This window comes from Notothenia coriiceps, unplaced genomic scaffold (assembly GCF_000735185.1).
Source record: "Notothenia coriiceps isolate Sejong01 unplaced genomic scaffold, NC01 NC01_scaffold00000491, whole genome shotgun sequence".
NCBI classification, from domain to species: Eukaryota; Metazoa; Chordata; class Actinopteri; order Perciformes; family Nototheniidae; genus Notothenia; species Notothenia coriiceps.
In genome coordinates this window covers 111,824-130,077 of record NW_011333192.1, presented here as the reverse complement: position 1 = coordinate 130,077, position 18,254 = coordinate 111,824, and the positions used below count along the sequence as shown (strand labels likewise).

The 18,254-nt window shown below is 43.0% G+C and overlaps 2 protein-coding genes and 3 non-coding genes across 6 annotated transcripts in view; all 5 read left to right on the top strand.

Annotated features, from left to right (window-relative positions):
- Positions 1-9,689, top strand: part of jcada (junctional cadherin 5 associated a) — a 17,719-nt gene extending 8,030 nt beyond the window's left edge. Inside the window, exons 2-6 of one of the 2 annotated variants that reach the window (XM_010780932.1) lie at positions 835-1,365; positions 3,559-4,491; positions 4,967-7,469; positions 7,557-8,796; positions 9,597-9,689. In XM_010780932.1, the coding sequence (XP_010779234.1) occupies positions 995-1,365; positions 3,559-4,491; positions 4,967-7,469; positions 7,557-8,796; positions 9,597-9,631 (5,082 nt within the window). In that variant the 5' untranslated portion in view covers positions 835-994 and the 3' untranslated portion in view covers positions 9,632-9,689. Of the gene's footprint in view, positions 1-834; positions 1,366-3,558; positions 4,492-4,966; positions 8,797-9,596 lie in introns of both variants that reach the window. The other variant, XM_010780924.1, reaches the window with a different exon arrangement.
- Positions 9,690-13,900: 4,211 nt separating this feature from the next.
- trnag-ucc (transfer RNA glycine (anticodon UCC)) lies at positions 13,901-13,972 on the top strand. Its single transcript has one exon. It is a non-coding gene; the product is annotated as a tRNA-Gly (tRNA).
- An 876-nt stretch (positions 13,973-14,848) lies between these two features.
- On the top strand, positions 14,849-14,920 carry trnag-ucc (transfer RNA glycine (anticodon UCC)). The gene has a single exon. It is a non-coding gene; the product is annotated as a tRNA-Gly (tRNA).
- Positions 14,921-15,791: 871 nt separating this feature from the next.
- trnag-ucc (transfer RNA glycine (anticodon UCC)) lies at positions 15,792-15,863 on the top strand. The gene has a single exon. It is a non-coding gene; the product is annotated as a tRNA-Gly (tRNA).
- Positions 15,864-16,484: 621 nt separating this feature from the next.
- The window catches only part of LOC104954078 (WD repeat and FYVE domain-containing protein 3-like), a 17,842-nt gene continuing 16,072 nt past the window's right edge, over positions 16,485-18,254 (top strand). Inside the window, exon 1 of the mRNA XM_010781135.1 lies at positions 16,485-16,550. Within this exon, the coding sequence (XP_010779437.1) occupies positions 16,485-16,550 (66 nt within the window). The remainder of the gene's footprint in view (positions 16,551-18,254) is intronic.

The window sequence follows — 18,254 nt, the reverse complement described above, 5'->3', positions numbered from 1 at the left end:
ACATGACATTACATTACTCTACACACATGCACACACACACACACACACACACACACACACACACACACACACACACACACACACACACACACACACACACACACCATAAGAGAGGGCATGGGGCATGTTGAATCATTTTTGCTTTTGTATCATTTGTTTATTGATTTTTTGATTTGATTCAGATTATAGTTTTTTAACATTCTAACCCTTATCCAACACTGCATATAGCTGAAAACATTTCCAGCGTCCGAAAAAACCAAGCCCACCTAAAATACATTTTTGAGAGTGAGCATGCTAAAATGAGCAGAGAGGTAAATACAATCATCCAGCTGCCCCATTGATGCGAAACATTAGCAGTGGTTGGCTGCTTACAGCGACTATGGAAATCTGCAGGGAGACCATGCACTGTAAACAGTGACATTTCACTGGAGCACGGCAGCCTTCTGAAACTCTAGTTGCCTCTGATCATCATGCTATTTAGGGTTGTCTTTGAGGGTGTTTGTTTACCTTCCCCTACTACTTAGTTCTGGACATGGATGGGTTTTGGTGCCAGTGATTTCCGAATGAGATGGAAAGGGGTTTGTTGCTACGAGCAGCTCAGAAGAGAGGAGGGAGGGACGGGCTGCTGGGAAGGCGGGTGATATCGTTTTTGTCGTGGCGGGCGGCTCAGAATTCGAGTTTTGGGGTCCTTTTTTGTTTCATCTGTCCATATGGGTTGGGAACCTTGACAAAAATGGGTCACGGGTAGCGAGTGTAATGGTTTTAGCGTCACCTTCTTTTTTCTGTCTGTCTTCTTGTCTCCTGATGTCGTCCCCCTCTCTCTTTCTTTCCCAGTGATGGCCTCAGCTGCGCAGCTGTGCCGGTGATCCTGCCGCTGCATGTAGGGAAGAAGCAGAGACGCCTTGACAACCGACCTACCTTTCTCTCTCTCTCAGAAAAAGAAAAGACTGGGGGAGGGAAAAAAGAAAACACACCAGCATAAACAAATGCGACCATGTACAGCGTGGAGGACCTTCTCATCTCTCATGGATACAAGCTGCCCAAGCATAGCACCCCTTCCTCCACCCCTACCCCAGCCCCCGCGTCAACGTCCCACCAGGCTCCCTCGTCCTCACCTCCGTCCTACAGCAAACACCATGAAATCCTAGAGAACAGGCCTGGCCCCAGGGCAGTAAATGGCTATGAAAGAGGGCCTGGGCTGCCCTTTGGAAACGGAGGCGGAACCAGGCCGCCCCAAGCGTACGCCAGCGGCTGTCCCAACAACAACAATGAACCTAGGGACAGAGGCCTGTCGAGGCGGGAGGGCGAGGGCCGGAGCCAAATGGACACCCACTCCTTGGGGGAGTCGCTGACCTCAGACAGCGGGTAAGAGATAGTGTGCGCCGTACTGTAAGAACAGTCATGATTTCCTGTCTGATCGACCCTTTTGCATGCCCTATCCTGATTATGGTTATCCTCAATCCTTATTGATGAGTTACTCAATTATTCATTGTTATGGTGCTTTGATGGAGCATATTAATCAAATTGAATACTTCTACTTAAATGCCCCTCCTGGCACATTTTTTCTTGGTTCTGTCTTATCTCTTGTGTAAACTTCCTCTCTGTTCATCTCTATTCCCTTCTCTCTTCCTCTTCCACAAATCTTGTGCGTTGGGAAGAGAGATAGTGTGTGTTGGAGTCTTAATCTGCCACATGGGACCTTGGAGTTTTAATCAAAACAGCTTTCGGGCAAACCTATACATGTGCCCCATTTCAGCAAGCCTGATCTAACTCACACAGATTTACTGTTTTGTCAGGATGGTTTATTCTGCCTGATTCTCTCCCCAAGCATAACCAATATGCCGACCGGCTTCTACTGTTTCATAAGCATTATACCTACTTATATAAGGCAGACCCCATCAATAATACAGGATTCATATAGGCCGTATTTAAATATGCATATGGAGGATAGGCTATATTTAGCTTAGTCTGGAGTTATGCAATTGAAACTCTCTTGGGTAGGGGCAGTTAGAACGTATGATATTTTCAGAGATATCGCCTAGCTGTAGCCAATCTGTTTTCTCCTGAAAGCAGCATTGTTTAATTTGCCTATTTGCACCAGTTCTGGGGGTTGGTGTGCTGTAACTGAGACAAAGTCAATACAGCTGTTCCAATGTCTACACTATCAGGCAGGCTTGTCAGATTTTTCCCTTTCTTTACATTTTGTTTGGGCTGACTATTTTCTCCCTAATCCTCTTTTTGCCACAAGCCAGTGACAAAGCATCTGAAAATAGTCAAATGACCTTGAATAATGTCACTGGTCGTGATAATGTTTTTTTCATTTTTCACACTCATGGTTATGTTCTTTGAGACGAGTAATCCGCATTTTCATGTTGCGGCCCTGCGTTATCAGAGATTTCTATTGGGAATGTGGGACTTGCTAAGACATATGTTCTACGATTCCAGTCTGTTATTTGTTCATCCTTCTTTATTCCCTCTCATCCAAATCCATTTTGCCTAGAAGCTTACGTTTAGATAAGGAACAGGCCTGTCTTGGCACTCCCATTAGACAGTGCTACTTAAACCCAATTAGGCTAATGATGGTAACTCATCTTACGTAAGATGCCCTCAAATTCAGCGGATTGGCATGGCTAGCCCCCCTTCCCCCAACAAACATCTCTGCCCAGTGATCATGGATGGAAATGTCAAGGACGCTCAGTGGCCTCGGCCTCAAGGCGGTGTACACATGTGCTGGCGTCTTGTTTGCGTTGTCAGTCAGTCACTCCACAAATAGCCTGAAATGATCAGACTGCATGCAGGGACCCCTTGCATCCTGTTGTAGCCCATCAGATCTGCCATTAAACATATTTTCAGAGATAAATTGAGAGATATTCTTGCACTGGTTTAGAGAAATGCTGCTCATTTTCTCAGATAAGGAGCTACAGAACAGTGCAATAGAAAGCCTCTCAATTAAACGTCATCTAAATTGTTTATTTGTCTTGGAGGAAATCCGGCACTAACAGCCACTGTGTATCATTGTGTAATGTGTTCATTATGCCCCATAGAAAATCACAATTACCAGACACTGCATGGTAACTCATGGTCATATGTCTCCATCTAGTGGGAGATGATTTTCTTTATTATTTGTCCACATTGTAGACTGTTATTAGTTATTTGTCTCTTTTCATTTAGACCATTTTTTTAGCACTTTGTTACCCTGTATGTAATTGTTGTTATTATTTGTATTCAATGTTTTCATAGGGCTGAAGGGGATGAAGATCTAGGGAACACAATTTAGTATAATCAATACATTTCAAGTAAACGTGTTTGGGAAAAAAGGTGTGGGAATACTCACTTTCTCCTTTTACTCTGGACGCTTTACTCCCACACATCTGTCTGCAAGAAGTTAAAGGTATTCATCACTCTTCACAGTCAACAGCCAATTGCTGTGGAAAGTGAGCTAATTGTCAGATTGTTACAAGAACTCAATTCTGAGGCTATTTTAGACTGTATTTAACCATTTAACAAGCACTTTGTTTGAAACATAATGAAACCTTTTTTGTTTGTGTTTCCCTACAGGTTCTGTGATGGCACCAGAGGTCCTCAGGCGCAGTCCAAGGATGTGTCCTACTGGAGGAGGAGAGGCCAGGACTTCACTGTGCTACTGGACTATGCAGACCCCCATGGAGGGGGCCAGGGGGGTTGCAGCAGGCCGGAGGGATCTCAGCAAGCAAGAGGCCAAGAGTTTTCTGCAGAGGAGCGTCAGAGAGCAGCTCAGGAGAGGCAGCGCTGGGCGGCCCAGGCCCAGGCTCAGGTGCAGGCTCACGCCCAGGTCCAGGCTCAGTCCCGCTCTAGAGAGAGGGAAGCTGCTCTCCATCAGTGGAGGATGGCGAATGAGAGGAAGTGTCAGAGCCTGGGTACAGATGAGTGGCGTCCAGCCGTGAGCTTTAGTCGCCAGCTGTCCCAAAGTGAGGGTGAGCGTTGGGCACATGAGCAGCAGCGACTCCATGCCAGGACACCAGAGGGTATGGTAGTCCATCCAAGGACCAAAGCCAAATCCCAGTCCCTGCCTAGGATGCTGCAGCCTGAGAGCCTGCAATTCGTGGACATAGACCCGTCCAGTCTGGAACTGTACAGACGGGTCAATGGCCACCCGGTATCACAACATGACTTTTACAAAGCACCCCGCTGGCCGGAGAATGGTAGGCCGGCTAGCGCAAACCAACTCTCAATGACACCAAAGCCCCGCTTCACGAGACCCCCCAGACCTCCCTCTTATGAGATGCACCAGCAGATCAGGGGAAGCTGTGAGATGTTGTCTGGGAGAGACTCAGTGATTTCCCATGCCAGGGACAGAACGCCACTTCCAACACAAAGGATAGATGACCCTCAACTGGACTTTTATGGACAGGACTCTGAACCTCCGGGATACATCGCTCCCCCATCTTACAGAAGAGCTCCTTTGATGGCAGGGGCGTGTCGGGGATATGGTGAAATTGCTGTTGACTACAGGTAAGTCTTTTTTTACCCTTTCTATGTACATTCTTTAATCCTGTATGCAACATCTCACCTATCCTATGAATATAACATGGTACTATATTCAACAAATTTGACAAAGCCTACATAATAGGGTTGAAACATTTAGAAAATGGACTTTACTGATATTTAAAAGGGTTTTCAAAAGGATCACTTACATCATCAGCGTGGTTGATTGTTCTAAGATAAAATAAAAAAATATATTTATATGAGGATTGTGTCCTTTTTTGTGAGGAGCTATATAAAACAAAGTCAGTTTTATGTGATTTTTTGACATTTCTTTATCATATTGTGCCATTTTTCAGTCTTTATTAAATGTATATTAATCATTCAGCCCTACTTTCCTATATGTAAGTCCTAAGCCAGGTGTGTGTAGTTCTTTTCAAATAGATGTTATGTTCGGCAAAAACACTTATTGTTAACAAAACAACTGTGCTCTTTTTGCTTTTAGGTACAGAGGGGATGTGTACCAGCAGATACAAGTGGCTCCAGATGGTTCTCACTGGTTCAGACATCCAGCTGGTTCCTGGCCTGATCACCAGAGAGAAAGGATAATGTCTGGCCAGAAGCAGCTTTACCCCATGTATATGACCCAACAGCGGCCTGGTGGAGCGATTCAATACATCCCCTTTGATGACCCCCGCATCCGCCATATTTCCTCAGCCCTGGGTGGCAACTCCCTGACGGACGCTGACAAGATCCGGCACATCCGCAACGAGCTTCCCAGCGTCACCGTGTCGGAGCCTGCATCCAGCGACAGTGCCTTTTTGCCCCCGCCATTGGGGCCTTTCATCTCAGCCAAACTGGCTGATGATGCCAACCCAACGTCTTCTAGGGACAATGACAATAACAGGTGGCACAGTGATTTGCACAAAGAGGCGGTTGATAACTTCCCAGCAACGGACCAAAACTGCAACAACAGATACCCCAAAAACCCACGTCCTCCTCCATCTCCCTCTTCAGCCTTCCAGGCCCCATTATCAAGAAGTTCTTCTCGACAGGGGTCCAGCTCAGATAAGGTCTTTGCAGAAACCATCACCCAAGTCAAAAAAATTGTCCCAGATACACGGCCAGAGAACACAAAGAGAAGAGTAAGTGAAACCATCTTCTGCCTTGTGTCTGTCCCTGTTCACACACCGACTAACATTAGCAAAGACTTACCAGCAGACCAGAACAATAATGAGACAATACCAAGCCTGACTGTCAGCAACAAAGACATATTCGCTGTAGGACTCAAAGAGAGCCCCAATGTGCGGAGCAAGTCAGTGAATGAAATGCCCATAACACCCCACTACTCTCACTTTCACACCAGCAGCACTTTCTCAATGAGGAACTACAAGAGGGCTCCTCTAAGGAAAGAGATAATAGATGCCTGGGCTCTCCAAGCCATTCAAGATAAAGAGTTGTGCTACTCTGGGTCCTGGCCTGGAAACCAGTACCGTAACCAGGAAACTCAGACTGGCTCACCTTTGACGGTAGTAAAAAGTCCAGAACCCAAAAGTCCTCCTGGGGCTCAAGAGCCTGTTCAGTCTGCCTCAGACACAACTACTGACAGAGGTCTAGGAACAGACGGTAGTTCTGCTTATGGTTACCCCATGGCAGGTCAGAAAAACCTACATCCCTCTAGTAACAGCGCCTTCTCCCGTCTCAGCCTCAGCCCAACACAGCAGACACACCTTGAACCCTCACGAGACCCTCTACCAGAAACAAAGGCCCAGGATCAGCCATCTTCCCCGAAGAAGAGCATCTCCAGTCCCCTGGAGGATGAAGAGCAAGTGACCTTTGGTCAGTTTCTCTTAAAGCCAGTGAATCGACGACCCTGTGATGCCATTGATGAACTGGAGACCATTAATAAGGAGATGGAAAAAACCATCAGCAAGAGAGCCAATGTAGGCCAGTGCATTGACGATCTAGATGGGTTGAATAAGATGTTAGACCTAAATTCAGGAGCACATTTCACTGCTGGTCCAGAGTCAGTTAGGGAAGCAATCAGTTTTCCAATAATGCACACAGAAAAACCCAGTATAAAAGTCAGATCAAAGTCCTTGGCTTCCACCCCTGATTCGGACTCACTGGACTTAAAGAGTGCTTTCTTCAGGCCACAGGCCAACAACATACCACCAACAAATGAGCTACCCATATTCTCCAACCCTGACCCCAAAGACAGTAGCCTCAAGCCCTCACTACCAAAATACAATGGGTCCAGCCGGCTCTATAGACAGGATATCCCAGTCCCTCAAGAGTCCTTGCTGAGGGATGTGGGATTAACCGTCTACACAGAGACTCCTGGGGGTCCTGGGGAGCCAATGCAGCGCTCACTCTCAGTCCCATCTCCACTTGGTCATAAGGACCTTAGTCAGTCAATGCAGCTCCCATTGTTGAGCAGGACAGCACTTGTTAAAAATAGCGGTAGCCCTGAGCACAAATCAAATAAAGAAATTCAAGCTAAGGTAAAAACTGAGAGAAAGGTGAAATCCCCACCATTCAGGTGCGAGGTGAATTTAGGCATCTATAGAACCAGGAGTGAAAGCAGTGCATCAACACATAAAGAGGGTTCATCCTATATCAACAGGCTGAACAGGGAAGTTTCTTTTCTGTTAAGGGATGATGCAGTAATTGGTAGAAATGCCCTCTCTGAGCCTCTGAACTACAAGAATGAGTCAACAATAGCAGATAAGCACCTTGAGAACTTACTGAATCAGGAGAAGGCCAATTCTTTACCTGCCGAAGACCTCAGCAAGCTCTATGAGGTGAAATTTGGAGAAGGCATCCCTGAAAATGAGTCCATCGAGCAGAGGGCTGCCAGAATCCTGGGTATAGCCGTTCCTGTGGAGGCCTTGGGTGTGGCTGACAAACTTTTAGAGGACAACCTCAATGATATGGGTACCACTGTCATCGAGAAACTACAAAGCCAAAGCGATGAGCCACAGCAGTTGATAGCAGAGTATGAGCAAGTCAAAGAACCTGGGATTGTTCAGGGAGCAAAGCATGAGCAGATCCAAGATGAGCACCTGATCTTCCAGGAAGCAGAGCATGAGCAAGTCAAAGATGAACCTGTGATTGTTCAGGGAGCAAAGCATGAGCAGGTCCAAGATGAGCACCTGATCTTCCAGGAAGCAGAGCATGAGCAAGTCAAAGATGAACACGTGATTGTCCAGGGAGCAGAGCATGAGCAAGTCAAAGATGAGCCCGTGATTGTCCAGGGAGAAGAGCATGAGCAAGTCCAAGATGAGCCCCTGACTGCTCAGGGAGCAAAGGCAGAGGAGGTCAAGGGGAGAGGTTCAGAAGTGGACCTCCAAGAAGGATACAGACAAAACCACAGCAGCAACCACAGTGATGGTGAGGACAACCAGGATACTGGGATTCAGTCCCTGGTGGTACTGGACCTGCCCGAGTTTCCACCTAATAAGCTTCCCCTCTCCCTTCCCGTAACATCTGATGACAAGCTAGCACTTAGCATTTGCAGTATAGAGAGGAAAGGGCGAGGTGGGACATGCAAACTAATCGAATCCATGCACGATAAGCTTAATTATTCCGCTTCTTCTACATCTTTGCACATGTCAACTCCAGAAAGAAGGGCCCGTCTGAAAGAGCTGGACTCAGTATCTCGAATAAGACGACTCAGCCTCAAAGGTTCGGAGTCTGGGGAAGAAATGTATTCTAAAGAAATGGACAGTGACAGAGAGGAGAATGAAGTCCAGGAAGTGCCAAAGGAGCAAGTTGTAGGGAAACAAGCAGAGGAAGAGGATACAAAGCTTAAGGAAGAAGCAGGGAATGTGGAGGAGAACCCAGATGAACATGAGAATGCACATAAAACACATGGAAAGTTGGGAGATCCTGAAGAAGATTGTAAACCTAAAGAAGAAGCGAATGGAGGGATATGTCAGGAAGAGCAAAGACAAGGAGAAAAGACAGAAGAGATGAATGTTGAGATTGCACTAAAACTAGAAAATGAAGGGAGTGAAGAAGTACATGTTGAATTAAAAACAGTAGAGCCAGGAGAGAAGATGGAGCTTCAAATTGTTGAGGATTGCAAAGAAAAGCCTTTGGAAAAGGTGAGAGAGTGCCAGAATACAGCAGAGGTCAGAAGAGCTGAGGCAACACAGGGCACTAAGGTGAAAAAGGTGCCCAAACCAAAGCAGCGCACAAAGCTGCAGAAGCCTCCTCTGCTTCCTAAACCTCGCAGTGTTCCCAAGAGAGAAATAACACTGCCTGTCAGCTTCAGCACTGGGACCCGTGGCCCCTCAAATATGGAGGATGAGGAGAAGCACTCTGTCTCAGGTTAGTTTGAAGGAATTAAGAGATTGTGATTCTAATTTTAAAGGAATTGCTGGAAAAGAAAAATGTTTATATAAATATTTTCTCTTTTGTCGTGAGATGATAAAGTGTCTATTTATCATATACCAATGCATTATGTGCTGATCTTATGTGGTTATGTGGTTTGCCATCCCCAATTTTAGTTACTAGTTATTTAGAATGAGCCAGGCAAGCTGTTTCCTTGTGCTTCCTAGATTTATGCTAAGCTAGGCTAAGCATGGCCTGACTCCAGCTATAATCTCCACTTTAAAATATAATTCACTGTAGTTTGCCATATTGCCATATATTCTTTGTTCTAAATGTTTTTGTTTTTTATGCTTTTAAGGTTCTTTCTATATTTAAATTTGGTGTAAATACTTGTCTTTGGTATTCTTTTTTTAATGCTAAATAGTTTCTTAAAAACATTTATTTGTATTATCTTTAAAAAAAATTGAAACCTGCTATTGCGACTTATTTTCTTAGATCTGTTTATGTTCACACCAAAGGAAATTCCATGTATGTGTAAACGTACCTGATTCTGAAAAAAAAAGCATATTTTATCAAATGTTTATGTATTCCTTTAAATTGGCCCCCTACTTTTAACAAAGTCCCCGTTAACATTAAGTGTTGCTCACTGACAGGCAATGTGTGAATCCTCAAGCTCTCACAAACTGCCAAATCTCCACAGCGTTCCTTTGTATTCCAAATCCTCAGGGCAAATAATATTGTTCTGTTTTGTTACCATTTCGTTTTCTCATCTTTTCTCTCCTTTCTTTTCTCATCAGACTCCTACGACCCCAGTCGAGTGGAGAGAGTGTAACCTCTGACACTGCCTTCACAACAGTGGAAATCTGTATTTCTCAAGTTAACAGCTTTTCCCAACAACAAAGGCTTTCATCACACCTCACGGCTTAGTGAGCTGTAACCCCCTTCAATATTGTTACGCATTACTTCTCAAAGAACTGACTGTCCTGGTGCTGCGAGAGCATTTTTTACAGCCAAATGAAAAGGCATTGTCGGTGCCAATTCTCCGGGCCTTTTCAACCTCGACATCCTCGTCCTTCCATTTTCTCCACCTCTCCAAAAGTTTATTTGGTCAAGCAAGCAGACTTCCTGCTTTTGAAGTTGTCTTATTTTGCTTTTGGAAAATGCATGTCATTATTCCCGTCTGCACTTTGGCTCCTTCTCGAGCTTGGGTGTTGAAATATGAATGTAAAAGTGTTTCTACTCAACATACAAAAGAAATGTAACAGAAAAAAACAAGGCAACAGTATTGCATTACAATCAGTATTAACCTACACCAAATGTAAATAAGAAAGAGATTTAAGATTTTATTAAGAATATAAAAAACAAACAATTTAAGTCATTAAATTGCTGGAGAAATGTATATTTTCTTATATATGTTAAGAAAAGACTAGATTTTTGGAATTGTGATCTTTGTGTGTAATACTTATAATAAAACCCCCTGTTCTTTATTCTTATACTTGTGTGATAGAGAATGTACTCAGAGAGCCTGGATTGCAATGATAAACACTGTGGTCCTTGAATAGTTTCACTATAAGCAATATAGTTGTCGTATACAGGATATTTGTGACATGATTTAAGAAGTAAATCTCCATTTCAAGGAGCTGATCTCATTTAAGCGTCTGCTTTATCGTTTTGTACAAGTGTTAGGTTTGCGTTGCTGAGATTATTGGCTTTACGTAACAAGTGAGCACCTGATAATCTCTTCAAATACTCAGAGATTACACTCAGAGGGATTCATGTTGTAACCCTCCCCATTCTCCGGCGCCGTCAGTCTCAGCACCAGCAATCGCAACGTGTATCTGAAACGTGTCATTTCAGTGTTATTTCTGCTCATTCTCATCCTGTTGAATAAGAAAACATATATTTTGTGGCATTAACAGAAGTCTATATTTAACCGTTGAGTTCTCCTCTGTTCGCTTCTTAGTTCATGTGTGATTTCAGAAGTGCTTTTTCTGCAGGAAGTGATAGATGTAGCTATATTGATCGCAGTGTGCCTTGTACACACTGTTTCTGTGAACTCCATTCGTGTGTAACACATCCAGTATTGTCCGTTTACAAATCTTAATTTAAACTGGACATCGGTAATCATTCTTTAATCAAAAACTGTTACAGTTGTTTTGGCAATAATAATAATATTCAGCTGAAGAAGCTTAATATTAATGCTGTATAGAACAGTGCTGTTTGAATACTAATCACAGTATCTGAACATGTTCAATAATGTAATGTTGACATATCAGTGCTTTTGTGTGTTGTGGGCATAACTGGCAATTGGTTTACACTCACTTCACTTATGGGGTAGCAATACAATAACATTTAAAAACGTACCAAACTAAACTTTATGCTATGCATTGGACATTACATTACATGTAATTTGTTAGATGCTTTTATCCAAAGCGACTTACATACATTCAGTTCTGTGGGCAATCCCCACAGGAAGAATTTGGGGCGAAGTTTCTTGCCCAGGGACACAACGACATGCTGACTGCAGTGGGACTCGACATCCACATTTACTGGGTTTAATACCAAAATTCAAAGCTAAACTGTAACTTCTGGTTTGCCTGTTTGAACCTGTCACTCTTTGATCCAGTATTTGATGTTGATCTGGTCGTAGACTTGCATAGACGTAGCTGTGACTGGAGTTTGTCAGTGGAAGCTCAGTGCGAGTCTTTGTCCTGTTACCAACCCAGTACCTGTACCTCTGTGTTCCAGGTAATGTGTTATCTGGTCATTCTCGTAGGTCTTTTTGTACTGCAAGTTATTTGTAACATGATATAGACTATTGGTGCACATCATGCTTTGATATTTTCTATTTTCATACAGAAGTATGTACAGCTTCTTTTGTATGTGTGGCATCATTTTTTTTTTTTTTTTTTCTTTGTGCATGAAATGCGTAAGACGTCACAGAGAGAAGGTATGTTTGCATATAATTGCATTTGGTACTATATAGTCTATCCAATAAACAACTGTTATATTTCATATAATGTATATTTTATTTTCAAGAAGTACTACATATTTAAAACAGAACAAGGTATTTTTAGATTATTGTGAAAAGGGAACTGTTTTTGAAGGCACAATATTTGTCTATATTTGAAATGATCATTGAGAGTGATGATCAGAAATAGAGACAAGTGTGTGCTATTGTACAGTACTGCAGACTATTCATAAATAAAAGTCTTTGCATGAAACATGTTGTCACTGATTTTGTTAATTTGATTAATTGATGTTATATTTGAGGAAAAAATGTTGTGGAATGTGCCCAAAGAAAGAAACCAGCACTACTGTGTCATAAAAATATTGCTCACATGACCTACCCCAGTTAAAATCATTAAAGTGTATCATGCTTTACAGCACATAATAGGACAAATTAATCATATACATAAATGCGTTTGTAGAGAACTGAGGAACCACGTCATAGGACCTTCAAAAGGCCTGGCTGCTTTCCAATGATTGGAGTCCATCAAAATATGAGTTATTGATTTAAAGAGCTTGATGCTTAACCTGAAACTGGACCTTTAAATTACCGCTTCATTTATAAAGAGGCCAAAGTAGCTCAGAATATTTATTTTAGAGTAGTTCATTTTAACATTGTTCTGCATTGTGTCCATGAAAAGTCTAAGGAGTCTAACGCAGCCCTGCTAATTAACAAACGTTATGTGTTGTTGAAATATTCTAATGATTATTTAACTAGTTTTTTTTAATTCATTTTAGTTTTTATAAATAACTAATAATAAGCATAAACATTTGAATAATGATAATACAAACATTTTCAATAATTGATCTAGAAATAGAAAATTACTTTGATGCCCCCTATTGGATTATAGAAGTATTGTTGCTGTCCTGAAATCCATTTAATTTACTTATATTGTTTTTTTTCTTCTTTATAGCAATGATTTTTTAAAACAAGAATAGTGGTACATTTACTGACTTTTGTGGTCTAAAAAAGTCTAGGGTCATTCAAAGGGCTTGTAGAAAAATGGGACTTTAAATAAATGGGAGAAAAGTTTTTATTTAAACATACAAGAGCATATTATTCAGAAACATAGTGTCTGAAGCCAAGGGGTCAGCTAGAAATGCAAATCAAACCACATACAGAGGTATTAAGATACTCCAGTCACATAGCTAAACTGTCAGGGGTCAAAATAATATGGGTTATTTGCTTCATGCTCTTATGTTTAATCTTTCTGAATAACAAATTAACAAAAGTGGGCTAAAATATTCCTGTAAAAACTTAAATCTTGAAATGTAATCGTATTATCACTCAGGTGCATATTAAATTAGCCTACTTAATCGCTCTATATTTGGGACAGAGTAAGAGGGCCATCTGCTGGAAAAAGTGGGCATTGTTCTTATTCTTTTCAAATGTATTTCGGAAAGCAGTCCTACCAAAAGAGCTGTTGGGAGTCGCTAGGTCCTGGTGAAAAGGGTGACTAAAAAGAGGTAACTCATTGTTACACTAATTTCTTTGCAGTTTTAACTTAAGATTTTGAGTGAATGTTGAAAAAAACTGTACCACCTACGTCATATCATAACAAGGCGATGGTGGTATAGTGGTGAGCAGAGCTGCCTTCCAAGCAGTTGGCCCGGGTTCGACCCGTACAGATTGCTGTCTGCCACTGAGGAAGTCCAGCAGCCAGTTGCAGAGAGAGGGGCTGAGGCCAAGTTTTGTTAGTTTACAAATCAGCTGCTGGAGGATGATGGTGGTGCTGAATGCTTAGCTGAAATGTAATCGTATTCTTGCTCAGGAGCATATTCAATTAGCCTACTAAATCTCTCTATAGTTTGTGTTGAGTTTTGTTGATTCTGGTTTTTAATCTTTATTGCGTGCACTCAGCACTCACTCTCACAGTATGGGACAGAGTAAGAGGGCCATCTGCTGGAAACAGTGAGCATTGTTATTCTCCTTTTCAAATGTATTTCTGGATGTTGGTAGTCGCTAGGTCCTGGTGAAAATGGTGAATTTAGAGAGGGTACTCATTGTTTCAGTCCTTTCTTTGCAGATTCATCCTATGGTTTTGAGTGACTGTTGAAAGAAAAATATACCACCACCAATAGGCAGTACAAGGCGATGGTGGTATAGTGGTAAGCATAGCTGCCTTCCAAGCAGTTGACCCGGGTTCGATTCCCGGCCATCGCAAAAGCTTTAATATGTACAAATAAAGCGGGAGGTAACATTGGTAATGCAAACACGATAAACGTATCATTGTATCGGATAGCATGCAATAATCAGACATACACATTGCTGCCAACAGTCTAGAGATCAGTCTTGGATAATATAAGACATATATAAATAAAAATAAAAAAATAAAATGTTTCTTTGCAACACGAGGCCAGCTGGTTTCACCCCCTTCCTGTAGTGGGTCTCGTCGTTGTTGCTGATGAGACCCACCATAGTTCTGTCATCCGCAAACTTGAGGAAGTAGTTGGAGCTGTAGGTGGGTGTGCAGTCGTGGGTCAGCAGGGTGTAGAGCAGGGGGCTGAGCACACATCCTTGGGGGGCCCCTGTACTCAGCGTGATGGTGTCCTGTGTGTTGTCGCTGACCCGTACAGATTGCTGTCTGGCACTGAGGAAGTCCAGCAGCCAGTTGCAGAGAGAGGGGCTGAGGCCAAGTTTTGTTAGTTTACAAATCAGCTGCTGGAGGATGATGGTGGTGCTGAATGCTTAGCTGAAATGTAATCGTATTCTTGTTCGGGAGCATATTCAATTAGCCTACTAAATCTCTCTATAGTTTGTGTTGAGTTTTGTTGATTCTGGTTTTTAATCTTTATTGAGTGCACTCAGCACTCACTCTCACAGTATGGGACAGAGTAAGAGTGCCATCTGCTGGAAACAGTGAGCATTGTTATTCTCCTTTTCAAATGTATTTCTGGATGTTGGTAGTCGCTAGGTCCTGGTGAAAATGGTGAATTTAGAGAGGGTACTCATTGTTACAGTCCTTTCTTTGCAGATTTATCCTATGGTTGTGAGTGACTGTTGAAAGAACCATATACCACCACCATATAGCAGTACAAGGCGATGGTGGTATAGTGGTAAGCATAGCTGCCTTCCAAGCAGTTGACCCGGGTTCGATTCCCGGCCATCGCAAAAGCTTTATATATGTAAAAATAAGGCGGGAGGTAACATTGGTAAAGCAAACACGATGAACCTATTATTGTATCGGATAGCATGCAATAATCAGACATACACATTGCTGCCAACAGTCTAGAGATCAGTCTTGGATACATAATCAAACATAGACACATATATATAGAAATACAAAATAAATGTATCTTTGCAACACGAGGCCAGCTGGTTTCACCCCCTTCCTGTAGTGGGTCTCGTCGTTGTTGCTGATGAGACCCACCATAGTTCTGTCATCCGCAAACTTGAGGAAGTAGTTGGAGCTGTAGGTGGGTGTGCAGTCGTGGGTCAGCAGGGTGTAGAGCAGGGGGGCTGAGCACACACCTTGGGGGGCCCCTGTACTGACCTATGTGTTATCGCCGACCCGTACAGATTGCTGTCTGGCAGTGAGGAAGTCCGGCAGCCAGTTGCAGAGAGAGGGGCTGAGGCCAAGTTTTGTTAGTTTACAAATCAGCTGCTGGAGGATGATGGTGGTGCTGAATGCTTAGCTGAAATGTAATCGTATTCTTGCTCAGGTGCATATTCAATTAGCCTACTAAATCTCTCTATAGTTTGTGTTGAGTTTTGTTGATCTGGTTTTTAATCTTTATTGAGTGCACTCAGCACTCACTCTCACAGTATGGGACAGAGTAAGAGGGCCATCTGCTGGAAACAGTGAGCATTGTTATTCTCCTTTTCAAATGTATTTATTGATGTTGGTAGTCGCTAGGTCCTGGTGAAAATTGTGAATTTAGAGAGAGTAATCATTGTTACAGTCCATTCTTTGCAGATTTATCCTATGGTTTTGAGTGAATGTTGAAAAAACCATATACCACCACCAATTTAGCAGCACAAGGCGATGGTGGTATAGTGGTAAGCATAGCTGCCTTCCAAGCAGTTGACCCGGGTTCGATTCCCGGCCATCGCAAAAGCTTTAATATGTACAAATAAAGCGGGAGGTAACATTGGTAATGCAAACACGATAAACGTATCATTGTATCGGACAGCATGCAATAATGAGACATACACATTGCTGCTCACAGTCTGGAGATCAGTCTTGGATACATAATCAAACATAGACATATATAGAAATACAATTTTTTGTATCTTTGCAACACGAGGCCAGCTGGTTTCACCCCCTTCCTGTGGTGGGTCTCGTCGTTGTTGCTGATGAGACCCACCATAGTTCTTTCATCCGACAAACTTGAGGAAGTAGTTGGAGCTGTCGGTTGGTGTGCAGTCGGTGGGTCAGCGAGGGTGTAGAGCGAGGGGGCTGAGCACACACTCCGTTGGGGGGCCCCCTGTACTCAGCGTGATGGTGTCCTGTGTGTTGTCGCCGACCCGGGGATTCGAAAAGTCGTGGGTGGTTAGTAGGAGGTCGCCGACTAAACATTGTTGATGTTTTGAACAGGAGTCGGACGGAGAGAGACGTTGACCCGACGGACCTGAAGGAAGTGACGGTCTGTCGTTAAGACATGCCCAGCCGATATTGTTTCCAGACGAGTCGGGGGCCGATAAATGGGGAACGACTTGGGTGAATGTCGAGTTGATGAAAGAAAGTTCAAACGCCTACTGCTTGATACCACCAGAAGTAGTCGTTGTTGCCTGCTCCTGGGTGAGTCCTTCCCCCCCCCCTTTGGTCGACCGAGCCAACGTTTTCAGAAAAAAAAAAAAAATAATATATATACCAGATTACAAACTAATAACATAGGTTCTGACCTAGAGATCTGACAACGTCGTTACCATACCAGAACTAATAACGTACGATAGGCTAATTATACTATGCAAATAGCACAACGTAATTGGTTACAATGGAGGGGCAAATAAAACATGTAATAATTTCGAAAACGCTACCGGCCCTTAGCTTTGGGCCCGTTGACAGAACCCTTCGTCGATACGAATGGTGATATGGTGGTAGCGGATACATGACGATCTAACCACCACCATATACAAAAAATTGTAAGTGACTTTTGGTATCCTATTAGACGTTTCTTTCCTTGACATATGTTACCTATGGGAGAATTTTAAGGGAAAATGGTCCTTGACGTTGATGGTGTAAAGTCTTTATGTAAACTTTTCCTCTTATTGTTATGAGTGACAAAGGTCGTCCTACCGTGAGGAATGAGACAAGGGTATGACCACTCTCACTCACGACTCACGTGAGTTATTCCTAATTTTTTGGTCTTAGTTGTTTTGAAGTTGTGTTTGATATCTCCTAATAATCCGATAACTTATACGAGGGCTTGTTCTCATGCTAATTAAAGTCGATTCGGTAAGTGTGGTGGTAGTAGGAGGTCGTCGACTAAACATTTGATGTTTTGAACCGGAGTCGGGAGAGAGACGTTGACCACGACCTGCAGGAGTGACGGTCTGTCCGTTAGACCATGCCCCAGCCCGCTGTTGTGTGTCTGTGTCGTCGACTCATGTCCCGGGGGTTCCCTTCACACGAGTCGGGGACGAGATGGGGACGACTGGGGTCTGAGTGTGGGTGATGTCGAGGTTGATGAGGAGTTCAAACGCCTACTGCTTGATACCAACCAGAGTAGTCGTTGTTGCTGCCTCTGGGTATGTCCCTTCCCCACTTGGTCGACCGAGCCAACGTTTTCTATGTAAAAAAAAACATAAAAGATATATACTACCAGATAAACAATAATACATAGCTTCTGACAGAGATCTGACAACCGTCGTTACCACATACAGACTAAATAACGTTACGATAGGCTTATGTTATAGCCAAATAGCACAACCGAAATGGTTACAAATGGAGCCAATAAAAATGTAATAATTTCAAAACGCTACCGCCCCCTTAGTCTTGGGACCCCAGTTGACGAACCTTCCGTCGTACCGAATGGTGATATGGTGGAAGCGGAACATGAACGGATATACCACCACCATATACCAAAAAGTTGTAGGACTTTGGTAAATCTATTAGACGTTTCTTTCCTGACATGTACTCATTGGGAGAGATTTAAGGTGGTAAAAGTGGTCCGATCTTGATGGTTGTAGTTCCTTTATGTAAACTTTTCCCTCTATTGTTATGAGGACAACGGCGTCCTACGTGAGAATGAGACAGGTAATGACACTCTCACTCAGACTCACGTGAGTTAATTTCTAATTTTTGGTCTTAGTTTTTTTGAGTTGGGTTTGAATCTCTCAAAATCATCCCGATTAAACTTATACGAGGGCTGTTCTCAATGCTACATGTAAAGTCGATCGTAAGTTGTGGTGGTATGTAGAGTCGTCGACTAAACATTTTGATTGTTTTGACCGGAGTCGGGGAGAGAGACGTTGACCGACACTGAAAGGAGTGACGGTCTGT